A 27,646-nucleotide genomic window follows, 5' to 3' on the forward strand; every position below is an offset into this window, starting at 1 on the left:
ACCTAATGGTTCAGATATCTGGACTTTGTGCTCATGCACCTAAAAATATCCAGAAAGCTTTTGTGGGCAGTGGGCTGAGCTGTGATCTGAACAGCTCAGTCCCTTTTGTGCAGTTCTGAGCCAACTGCAAAGCTCAGCATCCCTGCTCTGTTCCTGACTCATCTTTATTCTCAGGCTCCTGTGGAGGCCAGTCCCTTTCCCATTAAATCATCCCCTGCTGAGCACTGGGTCTGGTCAGCCTTCCCTTTTTCTGCTGTCAGTCACACAGGTACAAACACTGACAGCTGAGGGCTGGCACTTCAGCTCCCTGCTCTGTTTGACAGCTCCCCACAGTTTTCCTTGAAAGTCTTGCTGAGTCAAGCCTGGATATCTGGGAATCCACAAACACTATGGAGTGAAGGAAGAAAAATGCTTCAAGGTTGGTCTTTTCCACTCTTCTAATTAAACATTAAAGGATGTGTCTAAATCACGAGTCTCATACTTGTCAGCAACATTTTAAAATGTAGATTTTATTAATAAAAACGATTTTGATTTAAATAAATAAAATTTCTGTTTATGCACAATAGGTTTTTCTGTACAGGTGTGAAACTCTTCTTTTGTCTGGGGCTAGCAGAGCCTTCTGGAACACAGATCAGTGTTATAAAAATAGACCTGCTCTTGGTTTAAACCAGGAGCCACTTTGGGGGAGTGGGTAGGAGAGTCTCTGGTGTAAGGACTGTTGGTACAGATGCACTTGAGGACCTTCAGGAAGGATGGATTTGGGGTTATCCAGCATCAGAGCTCGTTCCAAGGGTGTTGCAGAGCAGCCTCAGTCAGTTGTGACATCCCTTGGTGTGCTGTGGGTGGCAGCAGTGCCTTTCACAGAGCTTGACGAGCTCGGACACCACGAACACTGAGGAAGCCAGGCCGGTGAGGAACAGCAGGTCTGGGGGAGCAGAGAGAGCTCAGCTGGGCGGGAATCCCAGCCCAGGGATTCCTCAGCTGGGAACTGGGCTGGGGATCCCCTGGGTTCAGAATTAGGGACACTGCTGCAGCAGACAAGGGCCACCCTCAGCTGGGACTGTCCCCTTGGAGGGTGGAAACAGGAATAATTTGGGATCCCTGTCCCTGCTTCTGACAACAGCCTGTAGATGTAACACGGTGTGGCAGGGTGCAATTTGCTGATTTAAATGAAAATCTGTGTTGCATTTCAGCTGGGAAGCTGAAGTTTAACTCAGCTCTTTCCACAGCTCCTTCTTTTCTGCATAATCCAAGAAATATCTTCATACAGAGCTGGAAAATCTTGGCATGTCTCTATTTAATTGCATTTATGTGCAGTAAATCAAAAGTCAGAATCTAAGCTAGGATAATATGAAGTACTGCTACTAGTTGGGTACAGCTCTGTGTAAACACAGAGACAGGAGCTGTGGTTGATGTGTTGGGAGCAAACTGGGAACAGCATCTGCTTTCTAAAGTCACTTTAAGGAAAAAAACCCAACTAAACAAACCATTATTTATTTTGCAACTTACCTAACACTCCTAAATTCTCTGTCTGGAAGATCTTTTGTAGTGGAGGGATGTAGATAACAGCCAGCTGTCCCAAAAACGACCCAAGCACGGAATACAAGAACATGCGGTTTCGGAAAAAGCCGATTTCAAATATCAACTTTGTCTAGAAAAGGGGAAAAAATATTTAAAAAGTAACTTTTCCCAATCTCTGTTGGAGCTAAATGTCACCCCTTTTTCTTTACATTTCATTTACATTACTTTTGAAGTTACATAAACACTTAGAGCTACGTAATTGGAAGTGTAGTTGCACTTGAACCGTGATAACTTTATCTATGTAAAAGGTTGATAAAAATCATGCTGCTTTAAATAACATTAAAAAAAGTCCTTACTATGCAAAATGATGTTATTCTAATGTTTATGTTTATGATTTGAGACAAAATTTACTGCTGACAGAGCCATCTCACCTGAGAGCGACATGTCAGGGCGTTGAAGAGGTCAAAAAACACAAAACAGGTGAAAGTCATTGTTGTGGTTCGGGGAGTTATGCCCCCTTTGGGGTTCTGGAAGTACACAAAAAATCAGGAGTTAGTTTAACCTTACAAAATTAGGCCAATTCAAAAGAAGAATTAAATGTTCCCCTTAATGAGCCCAGTCGAATCAAAGGGTAGTAAAACAAAGGAGTAAATCTAGTTCTAGCTATAATGGGTAGCATTCAGTTCTCTCTGCTAATTTTAAAGTTGATGATCTTATCAACTGTATTTTAAATTCTTAAACTGATGTGGAGTTTGTGTAAAGAACATTCTAAATTAAATTGCTGAAACTTAAAGTACCAACAGCAATCCATTGTATTTGGCATTTTCTGCTGGGAAAATGGAAAGCTAGAGGTGAAAAGTTAAAGTACTTAAAGTACTTTAAAGTACTGATGCCACATCAAGAAATAGGTTTCCATTCTAGATTGGAAGGACCAAATTAGAAATAGCAGAGGGAGGCAGGGGCAGAGCTGGGAGCTGACCCTGCTTCCTCAGCCCTCTGCCCACACTGATCCTTCCCATGGGATGGATTCCAGAAAATCCTTCTCATGTCCTTCAGAAACTGCCCTCACTTTGTGCTCCCCCCACCCTGATGGAAACAAGATCTGTGTGCAGATCTCCCTCACCTCCTTCCAGAACACAAAGAGGGTTCCACTGATGATGATGAGTGCTGACATGAAGATTTTCAGGATCAGGGATTTGCTGAGGATGGTGTCTGTGATGCACCGGGGGGGCTGCTTGATGGTGTCCCTGTCAACAGGTTCAACCCCCAAGCTGCCTCCAAGAGAAGCAGAGGGATGTGTTAATTAATGCAGGGGGTCCCAAAATGGACATCCTGAGAGGATGGAGCTGGAGGATGCCATTCTTTGGAATATAGCATGAATATTCAAGCAAGGTGACATAAAGCTCAAATTTGTCCATGACACTGATACCCAAGGTCTTTTCTGCATATTCAGCTGCTAAAATAACATTAGATCATCAGACCAGTATCCCAGCCCAAAATGAGAGCTAACTGTGAGAGTGTGCATAATGTGCAAGATATAACTGTATTTAGCTGTAATTGTAATTAGCAGTTGGATGGGGTTCCTAAGTCTTGTGATTTTGGGGGATATCCCCACTATTCCCTGGCCATTCCACCAGCAGGTGATGCTTTCAGGATAACAGGCCATTCCTGGCCAAAAAATGGAATAGGCAAGTGATTTCACTGTAAAACAGGAAAATGCAGAAAGCCTCAAGTAAACATGAAGTGTTTTTTGAAAGACCAGGAGGAAACATAATAATATATAATAAAAAAAGTGCAGCTTTATTGAGCCATTGATGGTGATTGCTGAGGAATGACAACAGTTTGTGCTTCTAGGCCAAATTCAGACACATTAAACCCAAGATTAATTTGCTCACTGGACTCTTCCATACCTCTGTGCAGGTGGCCCATCCATGATGATGTTGATCCATAAGATCTGCATAGCATTGAGTGGATTTGGTAGGTTGAGCACTGTTGACAGGGTAATTAGGCTCAAAGCTGAAATACTCCTGCAAAGCACAGAACATTATTCTGCAGGGCCTCACCCCCAAGGTGCTTTCACAGAGCTGAAGTGAACAGGAACTTACGTGCTCAACTGGAACCGGACAAAATTTTTTATGTTGTAAAATATTCCCTTTCCCTCTTCTATTGCATTCCTGGAAGGCAGAGGAGAGTTTGTTAAGTCAAGAGCACTCACACTGTTTTACACTGAGCTCCCTGTGATACTCAAAGCACAAATTGATTTTGGGAGCCCTTATTTCAGTGGAAATTCAGAGCCCAGCTCAGGAGGAGTTGTTAATGCAGATTCTCACGTACAATTCCTTTATCAGTGAGTAGATCTGCAAACCTGGGTCATGTGGCCAGGTTTTGGTTCATAAAGCAGACCTGAGACCTATTTATACACTCACTGTACCCTGCCCACCCTCTCTCTTGTTGTCAACCAACAGAGCATTGCACATTATGGGTTTTTTTAATGTTTTTTTCTGGATGAGGCAGAGCACGAGGGAGAATCAGAAAAGTTGGAAAACATCTCCAGGATCATTGAGTCTAAATTTTGACCAACAAAACTCCGACCTACCCAGACTTCTAGGTGCTCTCAGATCCCAAATTAGCTACAGCAATGAGTTCACAGGGCTTCCAGGTGAAAAGTGGCTTAGAATGAAATTCATTGCCATGGATGCAGCTAAAGAAGAGTCAGAGCCACCCTGGCGCTCTTCACTTCCCTTCCTCACACAACAGCCTTGCTGCACCGGGCAGCCAGATGAGAACTAAGGGGAAGGAATCCTCTAGACCTACATGACTTTGGAGAAGTCATCATCCACGAGGATCATGTTGGCAGCCTCCTTGCTGACGTCCGTGCCCGCCTGGCCCATGGCGATGCCGATATCCGCCGATTTCAGCGCCACCGCGTCGTTGACGCCGTCCCCTGTCATCGCCACCACAGCTCCAGCCCTCTGCAAGGCCTGTGGGAGGGGACAGCTCACAAAATATCAAGCCAGAAGATGAACAAGGCACGCTGGCAGTCTCAAAAAAAAAAAAAAAAAGGCTGTGCTGTTTGGTTTTCTCTTTTCGTGTGGAATGATCAGCTCTGTTTGGGTCTGAGGGTAAAACGGACTCGGCACCGCACCAAGAATAAGGAGAAGGGTTTTTCAGGAGTATTGGGAATCTCACCACTCCAGCAGAACTTAGAAGAGAGGAGTAAAACCCTCAGCAATCATTCTCCTGATGTTATAGTTGCCAATACCTCACTAGGTTTTTTTTGTATGCCCAGGCTCACACTTGCAAAAAAAAAATAATGAAATCATAGAATATCTTGAGTTGGAAAAGACCACAAGGATCATCAAATCCAATTCCACAGCTAATACCTTCAGAGAAACAGTGCCAGTGCTCTAACTGGGGTTTTACAGTCCTTTAGTTTGCTGGGGAAGACCAGATTATCCAAAGAACTGAGGATCCCTCCCCCTTGTTTTTGTGAGGTGTACCATGAATTTCAGAGGCTCTTAGTACCTTTATTATTTTTAGTTTGTGCTTTGGACTTGTTCTGAAGAAAATGGAAACCTGGAAAAATAAACCAAAACAAAACAAGACAAAATGTAATTTCAGATTAGATGGAAGCTATTGGAAATAGACTTTTTTATGTAGTCAAAGCTATTACATTTTGGACAGTGGAGGAGAGCTCTGCCTCTGCCAGTTGGTCCAGCTCTTCCCCAGACATGGCTTTCAGCTTCCCATTGCACAAACCAATATTTTGTCCTACAAAGAAAAGAGATACTTACACTCTAAATATTAGTGGATTCTATAATCCTAGCAATACTATCTGTGTCTTTTAAGAGCCTTACACTGAGATTTTGCCATTTCTGGTGCTAAAGTAGTGGAATTAATTTATTGGAATTTGGTCCAGACTTCATAGCTGCTCTATACTCCATTTAATGTTTGTTTCAATGGAAAAGCAAAAACTCAGTGACCTTTAAAGCCCCTACTGCAGACACAAAAATGATGCTGAAGTTGATTATTAAGGGATAAAACACATGATTGATGTGACAGACATACCCCAAACCTTCAGGAAAGCAGCAAGTTTTGGTACCTATAGCCACAGCAGTTTCCAGGGCATCTCCAGTGACCATCTTCACTGACACACCAGACTCAAACAGGACTTGAACAGCTTCTCTCACTCCAGCCCTTGGGGGATCAATTATTCCAACCAGACCTAGAAATGTTAGTTTGCCAAGTTCTGGACCTGAAGCCAAAGCAAGTACTAGTAACAGAGAGGAGAAAAAGAGGACAAGAGTAAATTGTCAATGATATATTTCCATGCTTTAAAAGGAATATTTAGAGAAGGTATTAAATTGCCTGTTTTCCAGCAGAAAAAGTCAATCAAAGCAGATCTTTAGCCATTACAATCAGGTCTTATATAGACACAAATATTCAGTCCACTAAATACATTTCTCTGAATGAGAAAAATTTCTGTTTGACATGTTTCTCTTTGGATTTCTTTCTTTCCAATTTTAAGCTGTCTACCACGTCTTCCCTAAATGCAGATGGATTAAATCTGGACAGTGTTATGTTAAACCAGACACTATTAAACTACTAAGTTAAACAATAGCATTCCTGCAAAAACTCACACACTTTTAAAACCTAAAAATGTGGAATGTAAATTCAGTTAAAGCAGTGAAAGTCCCATCATGTAAACATCCAGGCTCTGAACATTTTGTCTCTGTTCTTGGTGCACACCCGTTATCATTCAATCATTCTGAAATCACTCAAGGATATTTTGCCAGGGGCTCATGTCAGTGTTGCTTTGATGATGGAAAAAAAAGCTGCAGCAGCTGCCTGAGTTAATCACTTCCCTTCAGAGCAGTAATTTGCCATTGCCACAAGGGCAGATGATTTGGATATTGTAAATCAAACGCTGCACAGGAGTTCCTAACCACAGGACACAGGGTGGGGGAATCTGTACATTAATTACAGCATCCTCCAGATCCAGCTGCCAGGGCTTGTTCTCATCTCCTCACAGCCTGGGAAGGGTGTCTGTGTTGCTGTGTGAATGTCTGAGATGTTCTGAGGGGATGTTTCTGGTGATGAAGGAGGTGATGTGTGTGTGAAGCTCCTGTGGGCTGTGCACTGACAGGCAGCTGGCATCAGGACATGGAGAGATTTGGGCCTAACAAAGAGTTGAACTGAGCTTCAAAGGGAAATCTCAGTGCTCAAATCCATGTGTGGAGCTCCTTTCAAAGTGGCTTCTTGCTGTTGTCTTCTCAAAAACCAAAACATGGCAGAGCAGTGCTTAGGTCAGCCCAGCACAAAGCTCAGTGCATCACCCCGAGCATATCCCAGACAATCACAGCCCTCCATGGAGGAGAAACATTCACATTCCCAGTGCTTGCTTTCAGTTCCTTTCAACCCCACTAATTTAAACCCAGAAAAAAAAAATAAATAAAAAAATAAGAGCAGCTATCAGACCTAGGACACTCTGACAAGCGTTGGGAAGAGATTGTGTAAGTGATGCTAAGAACTGAGGATCTTAGGGCTTCAAACTGAAACAGGGGAGATTTAGATTGGAGATTAGGAATAAATTCTTCCCTATGAGGGTGCCCAGAGAAGCTGTGGCTTCTCCTGGATCCCTGGAGTGTCCAAGGCCAGGTTTGGACAGGGCTTGGAGCACCCTGGGGGGGGTGAAGGTGTCACCTTGCAGGAGTGGCAATGAGAGGAGATTTAAAATCCCTTCAACCCAAACCATTCTGGGATTCTCTGAGATCTGAGCCTCTGCCCATCCTAACAACAACAGAGCAGGAAAGTTTTAGGCCAGATAACCTGTAAGCTTAAAGGACATGGGCAGTAAAGACTTGTCATTGGATTCTACTGGTAACCAAGAAAGCAGCCCTTTCTCAGGCTGCTCAAGGAAAAGAAATTATAGCAATAATTAAACATCTGCTGGATTATAACAATGATTAAACACCTGTGTGCTACTTGATGTTTTGCACAAATCATGTTTTCAAAGGGGTGTTGCCTTCTTGGACCAATGAGTCTTTTCTATTTTGTATTGCATTATCTACCCTATATAATTGTAGTGTTTCTTTAAATAAAGCTCTCTGTGCTGTTTCCCCATTACACAAGGAACTGTGTTGCATTATCCTTTTTGCTGCTCTCCTGTAGCCTCAAATGCCACAAGGACTGACCTCGAAGTCCTGAGGATCCCATTCTCTTCTCTTCCTGCTGGTACAGGGCTTTCTGCTGGGGTGTGAGTGACAGTGAGATGCCACCACTGTTGTACAGAGTGCAGTGCTGGATAACTTCTTCAAATGCTCCTTTCATAAAGTAAATATCTTCCTGATCCTTTAAAGCAGGGAGAGAATACACTTTATCCAAATAAAGGAGCACATTTTAAATGAATTAGTCTTTAATTGTAGGTAGAAAAGATCCTGTTTCCTCTTTTACCTGTTTCAAGGGGTGCCCAGGAATATGTATTATGGATGGGATGGGATATTTTTGCTCGGGCCATTTTTCATGTTCAGCCCTCACAGACAGCATGGTAATGAAAAGGTTGGTGAGTTTTTAAACCAGAGCACAATATCAGCCAAAATGAGCTCCTTAACCCAGTGAGGGACACAGGGCCAACCTTTCCTCCCAAACACCAGACCCCTCTCTCCCTGTCAGTATCTCTGAAAAGCTTTTTTTCCTGCTTGAAGCACTGTATAAGAAGTATTCTCTCCTCCCATTCAAACAGTTTTACAAGCTAAAAATCCACCCAAGCTGGGAATTCTGAGGTTTGTTCCGTTTTCTCCTGACATAGTTAACTCCTGAAAACATTATTTGCTGAAGAGATAGCATTTCATGCCCTTTGTTGAGGTGCACAATTAGAAACATGAAACCAACCCCTGCCTCTGTTTGCTTTACCTGATTTTTCAGTGTGCATTTCACAGCCATCCACTTCTGCTCCGAGCTGAATGGAATTTCCTTCTTTCTTACATAAATGTCCTTTATGTCAGCTAATTCCATCTGAAGCAGGGTAAAACAAAAAGAGCACTGTAAGGCTGGGCATTGCCAAAACCTGGATGTATTTTCTATATCACACGGGTTGACTGTGTTTCAGGATGTCAGATACCATAGAGCTCAAGAGAAAACAGGAGGAGAGCAGAATTCATATTTCAAAGCATTTTTTTTCTTTTGGTGTGTCTGATATGAGTTTGAAGCTTGATTCCTGATAAATTTTTAAAGAATTAGGGAACTGCCCTGCCTTTTTTTGAGGCTTTGGGTCAAAGGAGGACCAAGCCTCATTCCCTAAACCTGTGGCCAAGCAATGGGCTGAGCAGATTTCTGGGTTTCTTTTCCAGGTTTTTTTTCCTCAGCAATTCTACTTGGAAGAAGAAAAGAAACAGCAAATAACAGAATGGTCAGTCGTGGGTGTGGTTTTGAATTATTTCCAGGTGAATTAGACTCAAAAAGCAATTCACAACAAAACATTTCAGTCCAAATCAATGCACTCCTGCTCCAGCAGAGTGTGGGTGTTCCAGGTGAAGTGGGAGAGACTGGAAGCTGCTCATGGTCATCTTTGTCCCCAGCTCCCACCAAAGCAAAACATTAAAAACAAAAATAGGAAAGACAACCTCCCTCATATTCTGCTATTGCTTGGCTACTGAATTCCAGAGCAAGAGGAAGGTTTAATTCAGAATTTGGGGAAATGAAATGCCATTGTTTAAGAAGGAGAAAATTTAAAAATCATGATTTCACTGGTAGAGTTCTAAGCTTTAAAAGCTGGAGGTGAAGCAGCAAGCTGTGTGACACTGATGAGGTGACACCCAGAGGTGTTTCACAGCTCTGCCCAGGAGTGTGAATGCAATATTCATAAAAACATCTTGTTTCACATCATCATGACTAGGAGAAAGCAAAAGCCAGCAGATGACCCAAAATGAGGGTGACCCTCTGCTGTGCAATCTGGCCTGACCTGTTCCTGCCCATTTTTAACTCTTGTCTTCCTGCTGGACTCTTAACTGGCATGTGCAGGAAATATAAAAAAGGCTGTCCTGTCTGAGACCAAAAGAAATGCATCAGCCAGCCTGACTGCAGGATTTACAAATCAAACAGTGATGGCTAAAGCTGACTGGGGGGTGACATCAGTGACCTGGGGCACAGCAGACAAGGGAGGACTGAAATCACTCTGGGGAGTTTAAAACAGTCCCACTCTGCTGCCAGACCTCACAAATCCAGCTCTTGTTTATTTATTTGTTTGAATTGCAGGAAATGCAAGGATCTTACCTTCATTGCCAGGGCAATGAGAGCTCCTTCAGTGGGCTGTCCTATCACACTGTTTTTCCTGATGACAGCATTATTGACCACACAGCCAGCCTGCAGGAAGGGACAGGTTTGCAAGGGCTGTTCTTGGCATTGCTGAAGTCACAGCTTTTTCATCTCTTTGAATGAAGGAATGATTGGGGAATGAAAGCAGCCACTTCCCAAAAGTTCTGGGAAAAGGCTTCCCCACAGCAGCATCACTTGAGATCAGTCCTTGTGTTTCTAAAGCCACTTAATCCATAATAAACACCAATATTTTGGTAAAATATTATGCTTTGGATGAATTAACATCAAGAAAACATGAGAAACATCTAATGAGCTTGATAGATCATGAAAATGGAAGCTCAGTCTCTCCTACTATTGTTTCTAATGTGCAGTATGAATAAAACAGGACCTAATCTTCATTTGAGATTCCAGCTTAAATCATTTCACCACCCAAACACTCACTTTAGCCTACAGCTAAATGTTCAAAATTTTATGTAAAGCTGACGCGAAACCCAGAGAACCTCGCAATAAATTTATAAACTGATTGTGTAGCTGGTTAATGTCTACAAACTGTGCACATTAAAAACCTGAACATGGTAAAATGTATTGGTCTGTCTTCTGCTAGAACTGTATTTTTATTCAGAATATCGTTGACTCCTGAAGCTGTTGGGTGTGAATTTCTTATGATCACTGCCTTCCACTTCTAAGCTTCAGCAATTACATCACACTCAGTCTTTCCATGAGATGTTTTAGCAAGACAGTCTATTTTAGAATTACAAAAGTGGGTTTTTTCCACACTAATTATCCAAAGTTATTTGTACAACTGAAAACTGAATGTAACTAGGATAATCTGGTTCATAATTTATACTTACCTCTACAAGTTTCCCAATGGAGATGTTGGAAAACTCTTTAAGGATCTCCTTGGATGGCAGAAGATAAACGTTTCCTTCTCCATTGTAGCCCACTCCACTGACCTGAGGGAGGGAGAGAGAAATGGGAAATTTCCCTTTCGCCAGGCAGGACTGGACTGAGTCCAGTCCATTTTCAAGGAGTGCAGGGGTTCTTCTTTCTCTCTCACAGCAATGCTTAAAGGAAAGGCTGCAGACAGTGACAATATCACATTAAAATGGCTTTTTAGGGACAAAAGGAGTGTTAGGTTAAGGAGTGGTGGTTTGAGTTTGTGTCTTAGCTTGTTGGAAAAATCCTATATAAGAGTTAGTATTGGGGAGAGTTGGTGCTTTTAGCCATTGGCTTTTGCCAGGGCTTTTAGCCACGTGCTTTTAGCCATTCACTTATTGCTACTGCTTTGCTGTTGCTTGTCTGCTTGCCTTTTGAGACTGATGTGCTTTGCAATAAGATGTGCTTTTTAATAAATAGCCTTTTTTTACTTTTAGCTACTTTGCTTATTTAGAAGACTACCCAATGAAGTGGGAGCCTAAGAGCTCTGGAGGTCTGAGAACCTCACACATAACTCTCCTGATCCATACCTCAGCCTGATCCACACCTCTCCTGGTCCATACCTCAGCCTCACCTATACCTCAGCCTGATCCATACCTCAGCCTCATCCTCACCTCATCCTCATCCTCATCCTCACCTCTGCCTCATCCTCTGCCTCATCCTCATATCATCCTCATCCTCTGCCTCATCCTCACCTCATCCTCACCTCATCCTCTGCCTCAGCCTCTGCCTCATCCTCACCTCATCCTCATCCTCAACCTCATCTCATCCTCACCTCATCCTCACCTCTGCCCCATCCTCATCCTCACCTCAGCCTCATCCTCGCCTCATCCTCACCTCTGCCCCATCCTCATCTCTGCCTCATCCTCATCCTCATCCTCATCCTCAGCCTCCCCTCCCCTGTCCTCACCTCTGCCTGGCAGCCGTCCGAGGTCACCAGCCGGGTCACTGTCATCTCGTTGGCAGTCAGAGTGCCTGTCTTGTCTGAGCAGATGACATTGCAGCAACCTGGGACAGGGGTGGATTCCATCAGAACTGAGAAATAGTGCAGCTCAGAAATGAGGTTGAGGAGAGGGAGAGCAAGTTTCACTAATGTTGGAGCTGCACTGGTGAAAGGGAGAAAAGGCAAGGATGGATAACAGGGAAGGGAAGGATGTGGGTGCACACAGGGGCTTTGTGAGCATCACTGGGTGCCAGATGTGGTAGGGGACACCTGAAGAGGGGCACATTGTCTTGGTCAATGTTTCTGAAATATCACACAACAGAACAGCTGCTCTGTTCCAAAAAGACAGGCCCAATTCCCACTCTGCCAATTAAGCCTTGCTTCTCTAAATCAGGAATGGCAGCCATTCCCTGCCTCACCAAGGGACTGTGAGAGGAAATGGGCTTAAGACTGCCACAAAAAACACAAAAAAGATCAACATCTAAGAGCAGAAACTGCCCCTTTGCTCTGCTTTGTGCCAATCCTGATCCAGTAAAGCACATTTTTCCAGAGCCCATTTACAAAATACCACTAAAGGGTCAATTAGCAGAGCACAACTTTCCAGATAGTTTCTACTCCCAAGAAGGGGGGAATTAAACACAAAACAAGAATCAGGCTCTACTCCCTTCTGAGTGTATCTTCCCTGGCTCTGGAGGTGATCACAGTGCTCAGGCACAGACCCCAGGAGCACAGTGACCTCCAGGTAAAATCCTGGAGAGAAAATAAAGCAGGTTGGGCTGCAATTAAATGAACCACACTGTTGAAGGATTAGCAGAGAGCAAAGCTGTGACCTCCAGTGCCTTATTTTTAGTTAGTGATAATTAAAGGATTGGTTTTTCTCCTTTTCAGAAGTTTCACAGGCAGTTTTGGCTGTGCCTTCCCTGCACCTGCAGTTCTGCCTCTGTGGGTGCAGCCCTTCCAGAACGAATTCCCTCAGAGGGAAAAACTGTTTCAGATGTCCTGGGTCAGGGCAGAGACAATAAAATCAGGGTGATAAGATTCCTTAACTGCAGAACAAACAAGGGCAGTTCCAACAATAGCAGGACAGGTTTCAGCTGCAGGACCCTGGTGTGCAGCAGATTTTGGGAACTGCACGGACCAGGTTTGGTATTTATTGTGCATTTAATGAGTGGTGCTAAACAGGCACTGTGTCTCCACAGCCCTGCTACCCTGACCCAGCAAAGCCTGGAGTGCAGCCACCTGGGAGGAAGGGACAAATTAAACATCAGGGCAGGTGGGAGAACAATTCCATCCTGGTTCCTTGTGCCCTGCAGCTCTGAGGATGTGCTGGATGTGCCTTCTCAAGGTCCCCTCTGGCCCTCTCAGTGACTTTTTGGATAGCAGGGAGATGGCCACCAGCCTGCAGAAGGATAAATGGCTTTATTTATGCTGCCAAGCTTGATTTGGCAGGAAGGGGATGGGAGGTTTTTTAGCCAGACCTGAAGAGGATGGATCTGCAGGAGGATCCCACAGCATGGAGAGTAAGGAGAAACAAAGATTTTAACCCAATGTGTGTCTGCAGAGGGGCTCTGCTCCCTGTGGGCTGCACCATTCCCAGCATCTGCATGTTCATACCACCAAAATAAGGGAAAAGGGTGAGAACCACAGGGCAGAAAATGCATTTAATTCTGAGTGGGTTGCTCTATCCCAGTAAATCTATTCCAAATGCACTTTCCTGGATCAGACCAAGGCTCCAGCTCAGATTTTGGAGCCTGGCAGGCCCCTTTGCAGCCTTACCTAAGGTTTCTACTATGGGCAGCTTCTTCACAATCACCTTTTTCTTGGCCATGCGCAGCACTCCCAGCACCAGGGTGACAGTGACCACGATGGGGAGACCCTCAGGGATGGCAGCCACAGCCAGGCTGGGACAGAGAGACACAACAGCCTCAACACCAGCCCCAAAACACAAGCACTGACCCACAGGTGCCAAAGGGACATTCCCAGGGCTGAGCTTTCCTAAGGGTCTGAAGGGGATAACCACTGGGCACACTGTGAATACAAAATCAGGATATTTATCCAGCCCTTCCACCTTTTCCTGAAAGATTTGGACAGAGTTATTTCTCTTCTTTACATTGCCAAAGAGCAGGAATTTCTGGCCAAGCAGGGATTTAGAGGCTGGATTTAATTTCATTTATTTAGCTTTCTGAGGATGGGAATTGACTATTCCTTGGCATCAGGGCTCACATGTTAACTGCACTACTCCTGGCCATGTGCAGCCCCTCACATCCTCTCCTACCCCACAATGTGGGGACAGAACCATCTCCCCAAATATCCCCAGCATCAAAAGCTGCAACACCTGAAAAATCCAGCCACAGTGTATATTCAATATTAGATATTCCTTGGGAAACTCTGCATGCTTCTAGGAATGTGCAAAGTGTAATCCAGGAGACTTTACAAAACCATAACCTGCCCTCCAAAACTCAGGATTAAACACTTTTCTCTGCCATCACATCCCCCTGGGAGGCAGGAAGGTGGCCCTGAGTCAGTTTTCCTCCTCACCTGAGATTTTTTTTTAATTTCCATTGAACCCTTATTTTTCTAAAAATTGATTTTAGAGCCATGACAACACCAAGTTAACAGCTTTTATGGGCACTACTGGGAACACATTTTTATTGTGTTTGATTAAGAAGCTGTGCATGCTTTTTTATGATGTATGAGATGTGCATTCATTTTTTTAGATGTAAATCCAGTGAGAATAGCAGAGAGCAATATTTGCTGTTGGTACACTCCCACTAAATCCATAGCACAGATAGGAAAGGGCATTCACAGCAGGACGAGGTAGAGATGCCAGTGAAGATTTTCAAGATAACAGTTTACAAAATTAAATAAACCCTCAAGCATGGTTTTGTTTAAACCTCACATTAATTTTGCCAGTGCAGGAGAAATATATATTTATGAAAGTTTTTACTCAAGTTCTCATATGTCAAATGCCTGTTGTTTTGAGCAGGGAATTCCTTGGGATATTTAATTGGAAATAAAGGGGAAAGGGCTCTGCATTCCTCACCTGACTCCAATGGTGAACATGCTGAGCAGACGCTTCCCCTGCAGCCAGCCAATGAGCATTATCAACCCTGGGGGTGGGAGGGAAATTATCTGATTAAAAACAGAGTTTCAAAACCCTCTAACCTGTTTTAGCTGGTGTTATACAACTGAAAATGTAATGAAGCACCCAAATCTCTCCTTCAGAACCCCCAAATTTGAGGTAGCCCAGACCCAGGAGTGTTTTTGGAGGAGCAGCCCTGGAGCACAGAGGGATCCCAAGTGCATCCCACTCACCAATTATCCCAAAGGAGAACAGGGTCAGCTGCTTCCCCAGCCTGTCCATGCTCTTCTGCAGAGGTGTCTTGGGAGTCTGGGAAAATCAGAGACCACTGGTTTTGCTCTGGTTGTCAGTACATGATTCCTGCTGCTGCTTTGTGCTTTTCCCACCCTCAGCCCTCCAACAGGCAGAGCCTGTCCTGTCCTTGTGCAGACACTTTGGTGTCCCTCACTCACACTGGTGTTTTGTGGCAGAAGCAGAACTGAACCCAGTCCTGGGACTGCTCCTGCTCACAAACTCATCCAGGACATCCAGAATTTCCCCAGGCAGAGCCTGTGTTACCTCCTCAGCCTGCATCATCTTGAACACCTCGCCAAACTGGGAATTTTCACCTGTGCCAATAACCACGCCCTGAAAAAAGGGGAAAAGAGAGATGGAGGTGGGAAAACCTAGAGAATCCCAGACTGGTTTGGGTTGGAAGGGACCTTAAGCCCATCCAGTTCCACCCCATCCATGGCAGGGACACTTTCCACTGTCCCAGGCTGCTCCAAGCCCCATCCAACCTTGGACATTCCAGGGATCCAGGGGCAGCCACATCTTCTCTGGGCACCCTGTGCCTCCCCACCTTCCCAGGGAACAATTTCCCCTAATACCCAACCCAACCTGCCCTCTGTCACTCCCCTTCCCTGTCACTCCATCAGTGATGTCAGGACTCACTTTTCCCTTCCCGTATCGCACCAGGGTCCCCATGAAAACCACATTGCTCAGCGTGGTGATGTCCCCAGCTGCCAGCAGCACACCATCAGTCTTGTTGCAAGGCTCAGCTTCTCCAGTAAAACTGGATTCATCCACCAGCAGATCTGTAACCTAAATAAAAAGATGCATTTCTGGCACTGTTCCAAGGAATTTCCCATTTCCCTGGTTTCCAGCTGTATTTACCTCGATGAGCCTGAGGTCTGCAGGAACCCTGTCACCCACAGACAGGTAGATGATGTCTCCAGGCACCAGCTCTCGTGCTAGAAGGTGCTGTAGTTTTCCCTCCCTTAGGCTGCATGAGGCAAATGGGAAAAAAAAAAAAAAAAAAAAGAAGAAAAGGAACCAGGCTGTGAGGTTTTTATTCCTTCTGCAAGCTTGGGAATGTGGCTGGCAAGAAAGCAAGAAGCCTTGCCCCAGAGAGCTTCCAATGTAAATAAGAACAGAAAATCTTCATAGCAATGAGCAGAGGATTATGTTCAGTTTGGGCTCACTTTTAATTCACAAACAGATGGGCAGGTTATGGATGATTTACATTTCAGGAGTGACTTAAACATTATTTATACAACAGAAGAGCAATAACAAGTTGTGCTTTCATGCTTTAAATAATGAATTGCAGATTCTTGAGCCTAAGAAGATGCTTTTTAAAGCTAGAATTACCCCTGGCATGCCACAATTGCATTCAAAGTGGAGCCTTCCAGGCAGCTGGATGCTTCTGCTGTCATATCATAAGTAAATAAAGAACCAACAGTGGGGTTTGTGAGCTGCAGGGTGAACTTTGGACCAAAGGAAAACCTCACACCTCTTTGGCAGGGCAAGGCTTCCCTGAGCCTCACAGCTTATTTCTGTTGGCTGTGACAAAACTGACTTGCAAAGACATAAATGGGAAAAATGTTTCCTGTAATTTCCAGCCCTGATAGGAAACATCAAAGCCATGGGGAAAGCAGTGTCTGATCCCCCTACAGCTGCTCATGGGCTGTGACCTGGCTGTGCCTGTGCCCAACCCCATCCCACCTGCACCTGCACCCAGCTGCTGCTTTGTGCCCATCTCCTGGGCAAAATAATATAAACACAGGTGAGGTTTTTCCTGCCTGGGGGGACAGTGATGTGCAGGATGCTGCAGAGATGTAGAGCAGGAACCTTCCTGTCTCTTAGTATTTATTCAATTCCACAGGGTGCCTATTCATTAATTCTAATTTTTCTAAATTTTTTCCTAATAATTAAACAAAAATTCTAATAATTTCTGATCAATACTGATTATTTCATCCTTTTCCCTGCGACCTGGAGCTGCACCAGTGCCACCCCTCCAGAGACCAGGATCTCATTATATGCCCAACAGCCTGGAATAACTTTTTCTCCTGTTGGCCCTGCCCTCTCAGCCCCTCTCAGTCCCTGCTGCAGCCACCTCTCACCAGTTGCACTCGGGGGGCACCAGCTTGTGCAGCTCTTCCAGAGACTTTTCCGAGCGATATTCCTTTCAAAGGAGAAGGGAGAAGGAGGCCAAGTTACAGCAGAGTCTCTCCTGAGCCAGGGGCACGGGGCAGAGCTCTGCACAACCCACCTGGATGAAAGCCACGGTGACCACGATGAGCACAGCCTGGGGACAGAGAGCAGGGGACACGGGACAGAGAGCAGGGGACAGAGAGCAGGGGACAGAGAGCAGGGGACACGGGACAGAGAGCAGGGGACAGAGAGCAGGGGACACGGGACAGAGAGCAGGGGACAGAGAGCAGGGGACAGGGGAAAGAGAGCAGGGGACAGGGGACAGGGGACAGAGAGCAGGGGACACGGGACAGAGAGCAGGGGACAGGGGACAGGGGACAGAGAGCAGGGGACAGAGAGCAGGGGACGGGGACAGAGAGCAGGGGACAGGGAATAGAGAGCAGGGGACAGAGAGCAGGGGACAGGGAACAGGGAATAGAAAACAGGGGACAGAGAGCAAGGGAGAGGGGACAGAGAGCAGGGGACAGGGGAGAGGGGACAGAGAGCAGGGGACAAGGGAGCAGAGAGCAGGGAACAGGGAGCAGGGGACAGAGAGCAGGGGACAGAGAGCAGAGAGCAGGGGACAGGGGACAGGGGACAGAGAGCAGGGAATAGAGAGCAGGGGACAGAGAGCAGGGGACAGGGAACAGAGCAGGGAACAGAGAGCAGAAAACAGAGAGCAGGGAACAGGGAACAGAGAACAGGGGTGTTAGAGTGTGGCACAGAGAGATGGGGTAGGGGCGGGACAGGGGACACCACTGTGGGGATAAAGGACAGGTGACAATCATGGGGATGGGGGACAGGTGACACCCACTGTGGGGATGAAGGGCAGGTGACATACACCAGGGTGATGCAGGACAGGTGACACCCACCATAGGGATGGGGGACAGGTGACACCCACCATGAGGACAGAGCACAGATGACACCCACCATGGGGATACAGGACAGGTGACACCCCCATGGGGACAGAGCACAGGTGACACCCACCATGGTGATACAGGACAGGTGACACCCCCATGGGGACAGAGCACAGGTGACACCCCCAGGGGACAGAGCACAGGTGACACCCACCATGGTGATGCTCGCAGCGTCCTCGTACTCCTTGGTGATGACACTCACTAGAGCTGAGGCCAGCAGCAGGAGGATGAGGGGGTTTTTGAACTGAGGAAACAAGAAGAATGAGGAATGAGAGGAGCTGGAGCTGAGCTGGTGCAGACCCCAGCAGGAAAGATGGGTTTTGTTTTCTGTGTGGTTTTTTGACCCTCTTTTCCTCAGGGTCAGTTTTTTGCAGTTCCTGCCCCACAGGTGATGGGTGGCCTTGGGACCAGCAGGACAAAGTTCACACCAAAACACATGAACCCCCCACTTCTCCCTTTTTTGCACAGGCAGACAAACAGCACAGAGCTGATCCCAAAAGCTTCTTAGATGCACAATAAGGACAAACAAAAACTTTACTGTCTTTTTAGAATCTGAAACCAGAAATCCTCTTTCTTCTTCTTTCTCATTTTTTCTTTAATTAATCTGCTCAAATCTTCACTGGACCCAGGGCTGTGGGAGTCAGGTGCTCACTTGTTTCACTTTTAAACAGAGATTTTGAGGCCCCTTTTCCTACCTGAGAAAAGTTACAGCTCTGTTTAAGTGCTGTGGGCTTGATGGAAAGGAATTAAATTGATAAAGATAAATCTGCCTGCTTGGTGCAACAGATGTGTGGTGATGCTCAGCAGGAAAGCCAGGCTTTAAATTTATTCCTGGCTTGATCCAAAGGTGAAAGTCCCTCCATTTCTCTTTAGAAGACTGAGGCAGAGGGGATGTTTACAAAAAGAGCAGCTGGAAAAAGCCACAGCAAGGGGGTGCTGAGGGCTGATGCTCAAGGGCAGGGTGTGATGGTGCAGGACCAGAGGCACCAAAAGCTTGCAGGAGGATCAGAGATGCACCAAGGAATCCCTTTGGTATCCTTGTAGGAGAAAGTGCTGCTTAAGGCTGAGCAGAAAAAAATAAATAACAGTATCTCACTTTTAATCAGGAATAAAAGAATCCTTGGAGAGATTTAGTGATGATTACCAAAAGGTTAAAGAATAGCAGTTATATTAATTAAAAAAAAAAAAAAAAGGGATAAAGCATGAAATAAAAATGAAGCCTTTCAAAGCAACTCAAATCCTTGTGATTTAACTGAGCAAGAAAATCAGTTAAATCACTGGTTGGAAATGGAAAATAAAAACAAACAACCAAAAGGCCCTTCTTAACCCTGTCTGGTTAAAAGCTCTCAAAGAGAGGTGAAAGACATATTAAATACTGATGAGAAATATTAATAAAAGCAAAACTCAAAGATAACTCAGCTGGGGAAAGAGAAGATCACAAATATCACCTGCCTGGCGTTTTGGGGCAGTTGGTGTGAAATTGTGGATGTCAACAGCACATGGCACCATTTATGAATGTACCTGCCACTGGTGGATCACTGACAGAGCCCCTAAACTCCCCTGAGCTGCCCCTTTTCTGGAGGAAGGACCAAAACCAGAGCATCTTCCAGCTACCACTGGCTCTCCTCCAACCTTCCCCAATTTTATCACTTGCCCTAAAGGGAATAAATCTGCTCCAGCAATCAGGCCCCTGGTGTGCAGCGTTTGATTTGTGGGCTGTGTGGAGATAAAAAGGTTCATTTCTGTTTGAAGATGTTATCTGCACCCCCAGTGAGCTGCAGAGGAGCCTCAAAATTGTTTTCCCATCAGAAGGAGCAGCTCCTGTGCCCAGGGCACAGCCTGTTCCAAGGCTCTGGCAGTAGAAACCCTGGATATTTCAATGCAGACACACTCTCAGAACCAGCCAGGTTTTGTTTTTGCCAAGAAAGGAGTGCAGGAAATCCTTACCTGGTCCAGGTATTTCTTCCACACTGGCTCTGTGCTCTGGACTGAGAATTCATTCCAGCCGTGTTTGGAGCGGCGCTGGAGCACGGAAACCTCAGAGAGTCCAGTCTGCAAATCAACCTGGAGGGCAAAAAAACCCAGCCCAGCCCAACATGTCACATCACAGAAAACTTCATGTCAAATAGTGTATGTCAAATTGTATCAAATTGATATATAAATTATGTCAAATTTATGTTAAACCCCTATAAGCAGACTAGGCAAGATCTTCGTGGCTCAGTCCCAAATATGAAAAAACTGATCTGTTGTTTTTCTGTTAAAATATGTATTTTTGTTAAACTATACAATTTTGCCATCAACCACCACAGAAACCCATAAAGTAAGCACAAGTTAATTAAAAAAAAAAAAAAAGTATATTTTAGATGACAAATTAGAAATCTGAAATAAAAGAAAGAGGTAATAAAATCAAAGAAAGTAATAAAATAAATACACCCTGACAAAGTTCAAAGGGATCCAGATGAGAAGGGGTAAAATTGATTCTGCCTGGATTTAAAAAATGCTGAGGTCAGAAACAAAAATGCAGCCACTGGAGCTTTCCCTGATGGTGGGGAGAGGATCCATCCCACAAAAAGGCAGAGGAATTGGGCACTCCACGGGTCTGCCATTCAATTCAAGACTGATTTGGCAGCTCAGGCCCTTCCCAGGGGCAGACCCCACATTCCCAGAGACAAATCCTTACCTTTAAAGCTCTTGCCAATTCCTCCTTGTGGCATTTACAGGCGTCCTTTGGGGGCAGGACTGCCACCTCCTTCTCCTGCTCGATTATCTTCAGCTCACACTCCTCCTGGGGCTGAGTAAACACCACAAAGAAATCATTAGCTGACAGCAGTGTTAATTAAAGTTTTCCAGCTTTAACCTCCTTGATTCTTCCCTTTATCCCATTCCCTTCCTGTCACTATGACTCTGCATTAGAGATAGACACACTCTTCCAAATTGTGAAAAAAGGTGGTTTTAGTACCTGAAGCTTAAATTTATAGGGTTTTCTGAAAGTATTATGTTTAATTGATTGCTAACTAGTTATTTCATTTGGCTGGTTAGTTTGTTAGTAGTGATATGTGGTTGTTAAAATGTTTTTCTTTAGGTATGTTTGTATTCTTTTTTTAATGATTTAGGATAGTTTTTACAGGTGTAGTTAACTCTTATAGTTTTAGAATATTTTCTTATGAGAATAAGTAGATTTTTACTGTTACAGGATTCTATTTTCATGAAAATTGTTCCATTTTCACAGGTTTGATTAAGTTAGTGTTTAGTCCATCAAGCCTGTTGCTCAGCCCTTGGGCACCTTCAGTCACTCCACTTCCCAAATCTCAGCTGCTTAATACCAGCTCTAATTAACCCTAATCACAGCCTCAAAGCCAGGGGCACATTCTGGCAGGGGGAGAGGGACTCTGAGGAGCTGCAGAACCAAAAAAGAGAAACTCAGAGTGCTGATGGGGAAAGGTTTGTGCTGTGTGAGGTGTGGGAGCTCTCACAGCCCAGACTCGATGCTCAGAGCAAGGAAAAAACTTTCCCCTCCTAAAAACATCACCAATGAACTGAAACCATGAGCCTGAAGGAGAAGCAAAATCTCCCCTCCTGTGCCCTGTTTTGCTCCACCACTGCCTCTGCAGTTGCCTCCAAGCAGGACAAACCCCTCCTGCCCTATCCCAACACTCTCAATTTCCTTCATTTCCTTCTCTAAAATGCAATCCCCAAATCTCTGCCAGGCCCTTATGAAGACACTGTGACCACTTCTGCAGGCTGAGTACAGAGAGGGAGAAATCTCACCCTTGCCAAGGAGTTCCATTCCCTTTTGCCTTCATTCACAAAGCACAAGAGTGTGTTCATTAAGAAAGGAACACATTTAGAAAGAAACCCCCAGAGAGCATGGCAGGCATTTGGCACTGGCTCCCAGCACCCTGGAATGTTTGCTGTGGGATGCACTCAGGTCTGGCTCATCCTCCTGCTGTGCTTTTTGGGGACTCAGCCCTCCATTGAATACTCAGGAGCTTTCTAGGAGCACCCAGTGCTTTGCAATTTAAAGCCTGAGATAAAGGCAGAAAATCATAAATGCAGAAAATCATAAATGCAGAAAATGTCCTTGGCTGTTCTCTCATGGAGTTGTTTCAGTCCTGGGGTTTCAGGAGAGCTCAGAGCATCTCTAAGCCCTGCTCCTGGAGCTGGCTTTAGCCATACTCACCTATTGCAGCCCCTCTTTTCCTGACCCACAGCTCAGCTAACACCAGGGATGCCAGCACCCCTCTGCCCCCAGTGGAAAAGCACAGGAGTCTGCTGGGATGGGCTCATTTAGAAACCATCCTGTCCCAAAAACAACCTGCTTTTCCAAACCCACAGCAATTTCCCCAAGATCTCCACGGATTTTCCTGCTCCCACATTTCCCCCAAGCTGGTGACCCCATTTTGCCCAAAGGAGCTGCAGTACTGCTCCCCTTTTTAGGCAGCACTGGACATCACTCTTATTTCCACATCTCTTTAACAGACCCCTTGAGAAGGACAAAATTACTCCTTCCATGTTTAAATCTCATGATTCATATCACTGTTGGAGTGTCCTGGCTGCACAAATTCACCAGTTCTCTGTAATTTTGTGGACACCCAGACACTGAAATCCCAAGAGCTGGGAGGGTTTGGTGGTTAGAAAGCACAGGGCTGCCTTGGGCAGGCACATCCCTGAATTCACTGCCCTGCTGATCAGAATGGCCTCTCCAAGCTCCTCTGTGCTGCAGGTGATACACACAGGTATCAAGGTACAGCTCTGCCCTGCAGGAGTTTAAATTTTAATGAAAACAGCTGGAGGGCAGGAAGAGACCCGGACATGGGGATAACATGCCTGCAGTCCCCAAGGGCAGCAGGGCACAGCTCTATCAGCAATATTTACCTTCACAAAGGTGTGGAGGAAATGCATGACAAAGGCTCTGGATGTGTCTGAGCTCTGTGGTTTCTCTAGAAATGCTGGCAGCTCCCTGCTCCTGCCAGGGCTGTGACAGCAGCAGCTTTATTGGGATGAGTGAGCCTGCACTGCTGATCCTACACCTGGGAGGGATTTCCCTGCTGAACACGAACTGCTTTTCCCACCTGCACAGCCCCTGCAATGCTCAGGCTGGAAATGCACCAGTGGGGCCCCATCTCCCTCCTTCTCTGTATGTGCTGCCTCTGCAGAGCCCCTGTGCCCCAATCCCACCCCACCCATGGATGTGGGGCACCAGGCAGTGCCCTCTGCAAATCTCTCCTTAAACCTCTCCTCCAGCATTACTCACTTATTTACACTGCAAGGCAGATGTGGGTTATCCACAATATCCATTTACATTTATAACCTTTATCTTTTCTGCAGAAGGGCACAGGCTCCACACAGCAGGGCAGGAAGAAATAACAAAAGGGCAATTATCAGTTTATCTATTGCTTTGCAAGATCAGGAGATACTGTAGGGAGGCTGTAAAGAGCAGCTGGTGTGGCTGGGAGCCACCTTGGAGGTACCTGAGCATCCCTCATCCCAAAACAATCCATCAATTGTGCTGCTGAGCAGCCCATGTGGAAGCAAGGGAGCATGGGGCTTTCTGCAGAGCACACAGCCCTTTTTGTATGCTCTGGCAAAAGCCCAAAATATCAGTTCTCGGGATTTCCCCCCACCTCTGCCTCTGCTGAGGCTTTGCATATTCTTCTCCCTGTCTTAGATTACTTTGGACCAGTTAATGGACTGCAGTCCAGAGTGGGCTGGGTTATTTAGTCTACATGAAGCCCTTCCAAACATTAAACTTTATGCCTGCCAAATGTACAATAAATAAATCAAACCATTCTCTCCAAAGCCTTGTACATTGCTTTTTTTTTTTTTTTTTTTTTTTTTTTTTTTTTTTTTTTTTTTTTTTGGGTGGACATGGCAGGCAAAAAGACCCATGTTCCAGGGGTGCAGGCAGAACCCAGAATCCATCCTAGAGCAGCTCAGCCCTGCTGGGCTTCCCTATCCAAGCTCTCAGCCCTTTCCCACCACAATTTCTGCATTTCCCACACGATTTCCCACTTCCCTGTTGCACATCTGTCAACAGAATTCCAGTATTTTTTACATGAAACCAAGATCTTGCAGATACAAACTTCAAAATAATCCCTTTGATTGTTCAGAAGACCCCAGGTTTTCCAGTACATCTGCAGCCCCTGGAGAATCCTGCCCTGTTCTGGGGGTGACCCTGGGGAAGGGGGATTTAAAGAAGCAGTGCCCAGGCTTTTGTCCCATTTTCACACACACAGGCACACACATTGGAATGCTCAGAAGAAAAATTTTTTGACTGTTCTTCAGATTTCTGCAGGAAACATACAGTTCTCATAAAATGCAAATCTGCCTCACAAAAATCCCCCTGGTTCTGAATGGGGCACTGCAGAAAAAGAGTTAAACCATGCACAGCAGGGTCTGGACACAGGCTGGGTGTGGCTTTGATGTGCCAGGGGAGTGCCCTGCCATCTCCAGGTGACACCATGGCCACCACCCCACACTGACAGCACTGGGCTTTCCTTCCCAGCACATTTATCCTGCCTGGAGTCCCATTTATCCCTGGGCATTTATCCTGCCTGGAGTCCCATCAGATCCCCTGGAATCACACCTTTACAGCCCAGCACAGTGCTTTCACCTAAATATTTCGAAAGTTGAAAGTGCTCTGCAACTATTTTCAAGTAAAGAAGCAAAATGCTGTCAAGGAAGGGGAAAATGAGTTATTTACCAGTCTAAATCATACTCTGAGAATAAGTTCTTGATTTACCAAGTTCCTATTTTCATTTTACACTGCTGTCTGCTTCCTACCCTGTGCCAAAGCTCTTCTCACCTCCCTCTCCTGTCACAGACCACTCTGCAATCACCAGAGCTAAAATTCAAGAGGGGTTTGACTTGAAAGTAAATACATGTCACTATTTATTTTGGCACAGCCTAAGAACAAGGCAGCCTAATTGCCAGTATCCTCCTGCCTACGTGCAAGCAGAAAATCTCAGCTTCCCACCAAGCCAGGTCACAGGGACCTTCTGTAACCCCATCAATATCTTCTTTTTTTGGGATTTTGAGCTCTTGGTGAGCAGTGCAGAGCAGCATCACCCAATGCACTGCACAGGGTAAGAGTTCAGCATCTCATTTATTTCTCCCTGTAACACTGACCCACCCCACACTGGACAGACAAGGCTGAGAAAAGGGATTAGCTGAAATGATATTTGTGAAAGGCCACAGGCAAAGCAGAAAAAGCACATGAATCTCTGCAGATGTGTGGATGGAGCTCATTGGGAGGGGACTAAGGGCTAACCCCACATGCTGAAGGAATCGGACAAATGGGGTTCACGGGGCAGAGCACCCAACCAATCTGCCACGTGGGAGAAAAAATGGGGCTTGAGTCACAGAAATCTTGTGCCAAGCAAATAATCAGATAATCCCAGAGCAGAAGATTTTGTGGTGAAAAGCCAAAAAGAACAGTAAAAGTGTCACCCAAACCACCACTGCTCACTCTATGTGCACTGAGGACAGGCAGTGAGAGCAGAGAGGTGCAGCATTTTTAAGGCAAGGAAAGCAGCATTTCCAAATGGACTCTGCAGGTCTGAGCCAAAACCCTCCTTGGCCACAGGTTACCAGCCCTGGCTGCAGCAACAGCTCAGAGAAGAGAGTCTGAGGGTCAGAGCCCCAGGGTCACAGCTCAGGGTCAGAGCCCAGCGTGACAGCCCAGGGTCAGTGCCAAGGGACAGAGCACAGGGTGACAGCCCAAGGTCAGAGCACAGGGTGACAGCACAGGGTGACAGCCCAGGGTCACAGCACACAGTCAGAGCCCCTCTGTCAGTGCCAGCACTGGTGGCAGGGGTGCCTGGGGACAGTGAAGCCCTGCTCTCCATGTCCCCTGTTGTACCCACACTCCAGAGAGCTCCCAGGGCACTCCAGGGCTCTCCCACGCTCTTCCTTAGCTTGGAACAAATCTCCTGGGCAGGATTGGGGTCTCAGCTCTGTGCCCTGGGATTGCTGCATGGAAACCAGGCTGCCCATGGCTCCCTGACCCTGACAAACCCCACTAACCCTTGCCCTGCTGCCGGAGCCCTGGGCTCGCACAGTCACCCTGGCAGAACACAGGCGCGGCGACAAAACCAACCCCGATCACACCAACTACCCTAGCAGGTCCAGGCAAGAGGCACAGGCAAATCTCACCTCCTCTTCCGGCTCGCCGCTTCCCAGGGGCTGATATTTCTGCACGAAGCGGAGGAGAGACCTTTTCTGGAGGAGTTTGGTGAAACTCCCTTCGCCCATCCTGCCGCGCCGCGCCGCGGAGCGCCCCGGGCACCGGCGGAATGGATGGCACCGGCGGGATGGATGGCACCTGTGGCCCCTGGCAGGGCTGCCTCCAGCTCCCCCAGAGCTCGGGGCTACCTGCAGGGACACAGAGGCACCTGTAGCCGCCGCCAAGTCACGCCTTCCTTCCCCCGGCCGCCGCTCCCGTAAAGCCGCACACAGCCCGGCCGTGTGTGCTGGGACACCGGGCACACCTCCCCAGCTCACCTGAAGAGCAGGTTGGGGCTTTTCCTCCGCCCTCCCCAGCATTGCTGCGGGAGGAGCAGATAGGGAAGGTGTTTGGCCAGGGGCAGGACAGGTTACGGGCACGGCCGAGCCTGTTTGTAAACTTCCAGTCCTCCTTAGGGAATGTTCCAGTCAGCACAACGCCGGGATTTGGAAGTGTTTACATCGGGGATGTGTGATGTGGGGATTTGTAATGATCATTTGTTAAACCCACAGTGTTTCATTTGTGCTTTTGTGGCTCAGCTAAGGCTGGACTTCGGTGTCCATAATCCCTGTGAGTCCCTTCCAAGTCGGGTTATTCTCTGGTTCTGTGATTCTAGGATTGATGAAGTTCACTGGTTACATCGTTCCCAAAGATTTATGGCTGCCTGTCAAGGAGCATCACGCTCTGCTTTGCCCCATGAGACCGACATCCTCCCCCATGCACTGTGACTGCGGGATCCACTTACCCTGAAATTGTCCCTGAGGTGTAAACTGTGAGATTAAAATCCTCCTTTGACAGTAAAAACTGCACCGAGGGAATAACAGTCATTCCCAGCCAGAGAAAAACGAATGAGCAGTTTTCTGCAGGAGAACAATTTCCTCCAAGGACGATGTCCAGAAAACTGCACATTTATTTTGCTCTGAGCCATGATGATGGTACCCAAAACTGACCAGCCCTCCCCAAAACACTGCATTCCCGAGCTGGAACAAAGCATCCACCAGGATGCTGCGGAGGGAGGGGTTTCTTCCCAGACCGAGAGGAAAACAGGGATTGGGAAACACCCTGCGAGGAGCCGGGAGCTTTAGAACACAGCTGGGCTCCTCGGTTGAGCAATGCTTTCGCAAGGAGCCGAGCTGGATGCGTCAGGCAGAGGGAGGAAGCAGAAACAGCGCTCCTTCCCATGGGAATGCTGCCAGCGGTAACGCTGCGCTCTGATTTTCGGGAACCTCACATGCAGGACCTGCCCAGGGTTTAGGTAA

The 27,646-nt window shown here is 46.3% G+C and overlaps 1 protein-coding gene across 4 annotated transcripts; it reads right to left on the bottom strand.

The window, feature by feature from the left end:
- Positions 1-481: 481 nt before the first annotated feature.
- Positions 482-26,455, bottom strand: ATP2C2 (ATPase secretory pathway Ca2+ transporting 2). Of its 4 annotated transcripts, none has more exons than XM_079315968.1 (27): positions 26,318-26,455; positions 20,844-20,954; positions 20,111-20,227; positions 18,318-18,407; positions 17,326-17,361; positions 17,177-17,238; positions 15,951-16,059; positions 15,729-15,878; positions 15,354-15,422; positions 15,029-15,104; positions 14,757-14,823; positions 13,490-13,614; positions 11,681-11,778; positions 10,686-10,787; positions 9,793-9,882; positions 8,434-8,535; positions 7,716-7,872; positions 5,624-5,794; positions 5,195-5,292; positions 5,047-5,097; positions 4,336-4,502; positions 3,627-3,695; positions 3,432-3,548; positions 2,645-2,792; positions 1,953-2,048; positions 1,510-1,651; positions 482-925 (listed from the first exon to the last, which is right to left on the bottom strand). In XM_079315968.1, exons 1-27 carry the CDS (start codon positions 26,414-26,416, stop codon positions 813-815), a joined length of 2,832 nt encoding a protein of 943 aa, XP_079172094.1. In that variant the 5' UTR covers positions 26,417-26,455; the 3' UTR covers positions 482-812. The 4 variants fall into 4 exon arrangements, with proteins under 4 accessions (XP_079172094.1, XP_079172096.1, XP_079172095.1 ...); XM_079315970.1 differs by lacking the exon at positions 26,318-26,455 and adding an exon at positions 23,039-23,126; XM_079315969.1 differs by lacking the exon at positions 26,318-26,455 and adding an exon at positions 22,991-23,118.
- Between the last annotated feature and the right edge of the window lie 1,191 nt (positions 26,456-27,646).

The sequence above is a fragment of the Erithacus rubecula genome (genome assembly GCF_903797595.1).
Source record: "Erithacus rubecula genome assembly, chromosome: 12".
Taxonomy (NCBI): Eukaryota; Metazoa; Chordata; class Aves; order Passeriformes; family Muscicapidae; genus Erithacus; species Erithacus rubecula.